The 6,000-nt window shown below is 49.6% G+C and overlaps 1 protein-coding gene across 1 annotated transcript in view; it reads left to right on the top strand.

Annotated features, from left to right (window-relative positions):
- Positions 1-1,458: 1,458 nt before the first annotated feature.
- The window catches only part of DPF3 (double PHD fingers 3), a 283,551-nt gene continuing 279,009 nt past the window's right edge, over positions 1,459-6,000 (top strand). Inside the window, exon 1 of the mRNA XM_019969164.2 lies at positions 1,459-1,600. Coding sequence (XP_019824723.1) covers positions 1,569-1,600 — 32 coding nt within the window. The 5' untranslated portion in view covers positions 1,459-1,568. The remainder of the gene's footprint in view (positions 1,601-6,000) is intronic.

Below are 6,000 nucleotides of genomic sequence, written 5' to 3'. Positions count from 1 at the left end.
ATTGTAAATCAACTGTACTTCAAAAAAAAAAAGAAAAAAAGTTACACAGCAATCTATAGAACTTGACTCTGCTATTAACTTGGCAGAAAGAAGGGGTTAAAAATGTCAAGTCTTACAAACAGACTGATTCAGTCCTCTTCTGTTTATCTGTAACTCTAATAATGTATGGAGTTGAACTCTGAAAATTCTGGAACATAAAACAATTTTTATTTATTGTATGCATTGCTTTGAGAGCAGCACTGAGAAAGGAAGTGAGAGGGCACAGTTTTGAAAAACTGGTAATTTGGCATCTCCTCGCCCCCTTTTTTGCCCCTCCCCCACTATCTTAGCTATTTGACCCGATTAAACAACTTTGGGACGGGAGCCAGATTTCTGTATGCTAACGAGGCCGCTATTCATGATTTAGTGCGATTTCATCCCCCCAGAGCTTCCAGGCTGCCCAGTGGAAGCTTGGCTTCGCAGAAGTCTTCTGATTCTGTCAGGGGTTCATCAGTGAGTAGTTCGCACTGGCTTGAAGCAGACAGAGACTTTCTGAACGCCTCGGGTCACATCGGATTATTCAGTAGCAAAGTCTTTTCACCTTCTATCTAATCAGCTTAAGGTGACTCCAGAATCTTGTGTGCTACTCCCCGAAAGAGACCCTGGCAACATCCAGTCTAGGTTCCACAACTTTTGGCTGGTTACTCGCTTTCTTGGGAGCAGAAAGTTTGCAAAGTTCCTTTAAATCTCCTCTTCCCTAAGCCTAAAGGTCAGGGTGCCAGAGCCCAGTTAGCTCCCAAGTCAGCCGGAATCTGACCATTTCAGAAGTTTCTGGTGTGTGTGAGAAGAGAAGAGGGGGTAGTCGGGAACCGTCAGAGTGACCACCTCGCATTACGTAACGAAAGCCCAGGGAGCGAGCTTGACATCGAGACATTCCATGGGGAGGGGAGCTGCTGTCCTGGAGCCGCCAGGAACGGCGGCGGCAGTTCAAGAAGCCAAGAAGGAAGGTGCCCGAGATAAAGACAACACTTCGGGAAGGAGAATATAAAAAAGCCGCAGGACCCAGAGGATTAGCAAACGACAGGACACGTGTTAGACGAAACGGCAGCCTTTCAACTTTTGCACGGGAACAAGGGGATTTGCCGTTTGGGGGATTTAGGAACGTAACAGCAAAGCCAAAAGCTAATGAATGGAGTTCAGCGGTTTGTTGGCGATACTTAAATATTTCTATCCAGTACTTAAATATTTTTGTCCAGGAGCGCAACTCTCTGCAGTTATTTAGAAAGTAGGGATTCAAACCAAACTAAGATACTCTCCGTGCGTCTCCACTTTCCCCAATCCGATAAGGAGCTGCTCCCGCGGTACTGCCCCTTTAAGACCTGCTTGCTCTCGGGCTCTACAAAAGGGAGTGACCTCTGGGCTTTGACAGCTCCCCTAATAACTACCACCGTGCAGGCTCCGCCCACCTGGCGACCAGCCGCGCCGATTGGCCGGCGGGCCGGTATCCCGTACTCTGATTGGCTCTCTGCTTCCCCTGAGCGAACCTTTAGAACTCTGAGACAGACAATATTCTGTTACATTGTAGCAAAATGGCGACTGTCATTCACAACCCCCTGAAAGCGTAAGTAAGACTAAAAAATGTACATATTCCGCGTGGTTTCAATATGAAAAAAAAGGCGCCTTCTGCGTGCGGAGCGCTGCCAATGCACAGCGCTTACAAGCACCTACAGCTGTGGCGGGGCTTCTCTCTTTTCTTTCAGCTCTTACTTCTTCATCTTTTTTTTTTTTTTTTTTTTTTAAACCCCAACGCGCAGAAATGTCAGGAGATGCAATTAACAAGGAGAAAATTGTTACATTTGTGTTCTTTTAAATTGGCGGACCGAGAAGAGAGGGATTGTCGGTAGGGGAGCCAGGCGCTCGAGAGCTCTACAGCTAGAGGATCGTGGGCAGCTCGGGGACAGCACGGTCCCCTGAGTCTCCCCGGCTTCGCGGGGCGGGGAGCGCGGCACGCGGCGCGGGGGTGGCGGGGCCGGCCCTGCTGGGGGCGAGCGCCGGACTCTGGGGCCGCCTTGGGCGCACTTGGCTGAGCCCCGCGCCTCCGGAGCCCGCGGTCCCCCGCCCGGCTTCTAGGTCCTCCGGGGCGACCGGACCGCGGCAGCTCCGGAGTTTGCAGGGCGCTCTCTGCCTTCCGATCGCTTGCGGGGAGTTTGTGCAAACCTTCCGGAGTTGGGAGGACCGCAGGGGGGAGCAGCGGGTCCCGGGAGCCCTGGGGCCCAGGTGGTTGCCCGGGGCTTTCCTGACGGGGCAGCCCCCGGGAAGGTGACGGCGCTTCGGGCGGTCGCCGGTGTGTCTACGGGTGTGTTTGTCCGGGAATGGGCTGTAGTAAATGAACGATTCGGGTTAACTTGGGGTTGATTTGGAGACAGGGGAGAGCTGCAGGTCTCATGAATGGTGTTCTCGGCTCCTGCGGGTGAATAGCCGAGGCGAACGAGAGGCAGCTTATTGGGGAGCTCGCCGCCCGAGCCGGCAGCGTCTGCTCCCGGCTAGAGCCAGGGGCAGGTGCCTCTGGCCGCCGCCGGGAGACTTTGAGCGGACGCCCAGATCCGGGACGGAGGGGGGCGGGCTGGGCGAGGACACGCAGGGGCCAGCCCCGGGTCCCACAGCCAATTCCTGCCCGCCTTCCTCCCCCACTCCTTTTTATCCTGGCTTCCTTCCTTCCTTCCTTCCAGTCGGTGGAACTGTTAAGCCGCCAAGTCCGCTCGCGATCGCGGAGCCGGGGGTGGCTTCGGAAAACTAGCATCGCTCTAAAAGAGGTGCTACTGGCAGTGATGTTGGCAGAGGGGCGCTCCCTCCGGATCGCGGCGCGACGTGGGTGGGTGGCTGGGTGGGGGGTTTGCGCGCCTGGGATTAGGACTTCGCAGCTGGGCTGAAGCCGCGGGCGAGAGGAGAGAGGGAGGTGCGGGTTTGTGTGTGTGGCGGGGGGGTGGGGGGGGGTGGCGTTTCGTGCCGAATTCTCTACGGTGCTTGGCGGATGCCCACTCTGGTTCTTTCAACTCAGCGCCTCCGCGTCCGCACTCGCGGCTCCCCTAGGAGTTGAAAGCCAGGTTCGCACGCGGGGTGGGAGGAGGGCAGCGGGGGGGTGGGGTGGGGGGGGTCTTAACGCGAAGGAAAGCGCCGAGAGAATGGGAAGTGTTTGCACCAGCTATCTCCTATCGGTAACAGGGGAAAAGGGTAGGAATGTCCCAGATCTCGGAGTTTTACATGCGTATGTATATATATACACACACACACACACACACACACACGAACGCTGCTAAGAGGACATTGGAAGCTGGGGCTGATTAGAGAGCAGCTCCCGCTTCAGTTCTCGCTCGGAAGCTCCGATGCACTGCACTTGAACGCCACAGTGTTTCACCCAAGGAAACAAATGTTTTATGGCAGAATAAATGGGCGTAACTTCGCGGCATCCCCTCTCCTCGTCGCTCTCGCTAGCCACATCGCTGATGCTGTGAGTTTTTAACCGAGCCCACAGCTGATTTGCAGTTTTCACATTTCCAGGCGAAAAGGCATAGCGGGGCGGATGCCTCCTGGTAAACTCAAGTTCGAGAAATCTATTTCGCCTGTGCGCCAGGTTTGTTTCCTATTGGGAAAGCGGTACCCTCGTTACCGTGGAACCCGCTTACGCGCGGGCGGGCGCAATATCTCTGTACTCATTCCTGCCCGCTCCAGTTTTTTGTTTCTGTTTTTTTTTGGACCGCTGAAGGGTGCGTTTTGGGGGGAGGGTGTATGTTTGGGGTGGGGTTAGAAGTGCGGAAAGGAACAGAGTCGCGGGCTGGTTATTGGAATTAGTTCTGAATTATTACACTTACACTTTGTATAATTAGAAACAGTTGCAATGTGATGTATTTGTAATTCCGTGTCGACACACACACACACACACACACACACACACAAACTAGCATACACACGACACTCCAGTCGGCTTTTTCTAGGTGGCAGTTGAATGGTCATTTATAATTAGCCGCTCATTTTTTGCATCCCGATCCCTTTCCCTGGGGGTAAGTGGGTGTAAACAATACCACCAACCAGCCGAGCCTCCTGCGCCCTAGACGGTTTTTAAACTCCTAACACAGGAGGATGCACGACGTCACGGGGAGACCTACATTATCTGCCTTTATTTTGAAAAACAACTTGTTTAATAGAACATCTTATATGTTTCATTTGTTTTTAAAAGTTGCTGATCAGGAAACAATACACACGTGAATAAATTATGCATGGGATAAATTAGAACAAAGCGCAGAGACACATCAAGCGGAAGGGATGGATGGTGGTGCTGGGAGGAGGGGAGCAGGGAGAAAGGTTTGGAGAGCTATGTTTTTATCCTCCTGTGTCCCTCCTGACAATGAAACGGAGCTGAACAGCATTAGCATTTTCTCTGTCTGCGTTCAGAGTCTTTTTCTTCCTTCCCTTAAAAAAAAAAAAAAAAAAAAGCCAACACCAAGGACGCCCCCTATAGAAACTGGTCACACAAAGGTTTGCTCTAGGTCGGGGAATAAAGTGGCAGTAGGTAATGTTCTGGGAAGAAACGACCAACACCTCTTCAGGGCTCTGCCTAAGCTGCATAGGGACCATTTTTCATTATACCAGCTTTTTCCCTGTGGAACATTCAGTAATTCAATAGCGTGAATAACTGGACGGCACAGTTTGAATCTCATTGCTTTGGGGTCTTCTGTTGGGACCCAAGCTCCTGGAGCCACATCTCCACTCTCAGCAGTTCAGCTTTCTTCCTGCCTGTCTTTGATCTCCCTTCAACTCCCTTTCTTATTCCTCCTCCTTGTACCCTTCAGCCCCTTCCTCTCTGAAGTTGACAGCCTGGCTTCTCTGTCTGTTGTCGCCTTTAACATCTTATTACTGCCCAACAGGGTGTTAGAGGCAGAAACAGGAGCCGCTTGGACTGATCAGATCACAAAGGGAACGCAGCAGGTGGGCCCACAACCAAGCAGTCACATCTGGGCAGTAGAATATGAAAGCATCGATGGACATGTATGATGTGTAAATAGGTATTGCACATTATTTAATTTAGCAGCTACATTGTCTGAGCCTAGATGTGTGAGTCACCCTTATTTCTTACATGGACAAGCAAGATAAGGGCCATGTAAGGTAGTAAATACATGTAGGTAACATAAATATGGATTTGATAATCCATTTGTCTATGTGTAAGTCTGCCACATTACCTATCATATTCTGGTTGATTGCTACATACCTAGGGAACATAATGCCTTTTTTTTTTTTGCTCTGCTATATTCTTAAAAAAATTAAAAAAAAAATTTATTTTGGGGCATAGTTGATTGACAAACATAATGCTTTTAATATAAATTCTAATCTTATTTGATATTCTACTTCACGTTAAACACCCTCCCTCAAATCTGCTATCAACACTTTAAACAACTTACTCTTTTATTAAGTTATCAAAACCCTGGTTTGTATGCACTTAACTGGGAATGTCTGCCACCTTCTGCCAGACTGGATTATGCACATATATATCTATTATACTAACTGCCTGCTTAGAAAAGAGTAACTGTTATTATTATTTAATTATTCCATATAAACCAACAGGGATTTATCCCAAGTAACTATTTGTTTATAAATAATGAGACCAGTAGACTGGTCATACCTATAACATGTGAACATCCAGGTATGTAGTTGTATTAAAACTTTTTTTGTAAGGAGTTTCAGAGGGTAAATCGTCTGCCTGCAATACAGGAGACCTGGATTCGATCCCTGGGTCAGGAAGATCCCCTGGAGAAGGAAATGGCAACCTTGGTTGGAGGCTTTTTTTTTTTTAATCTCTGTTTTGTAATTAAGGATACAACTCTGGGAGAAGCAAATATACTTACTCAGCCAAGGTCAAACAGCTGGTCATGTGTATAGATGGACCTCAGATCTTCGTCTTTTTATTCATTCTCTGACCTGGACACCGTGTATTCTAATCTAAAGTGGTTTTGTGCCTGTGAAAGTTGT

This window comes from Bos indicus, chromosome 10 (assembly GCF_029378745.1).
Source record: "Bos indicus isolate NIAB-ARS_2022 breed Sahiwal x Tharparkar chromosome 10, NIAB-ARS_B.indTharparkar_mat_pri_1.0, whole genome shotgun sequence".
Classification (NCBI taxonomy): domain Eukaryota; kingdom Metazoa; phylum Chordata; class Mammalia; order Artiodactyla; family Bovidae; genus Bos; species Bos indicus.
Note: the sequence above shows the minus strand (reverse complement) of the source record. Positions and strands in the feature narration are given on the sequence as shown.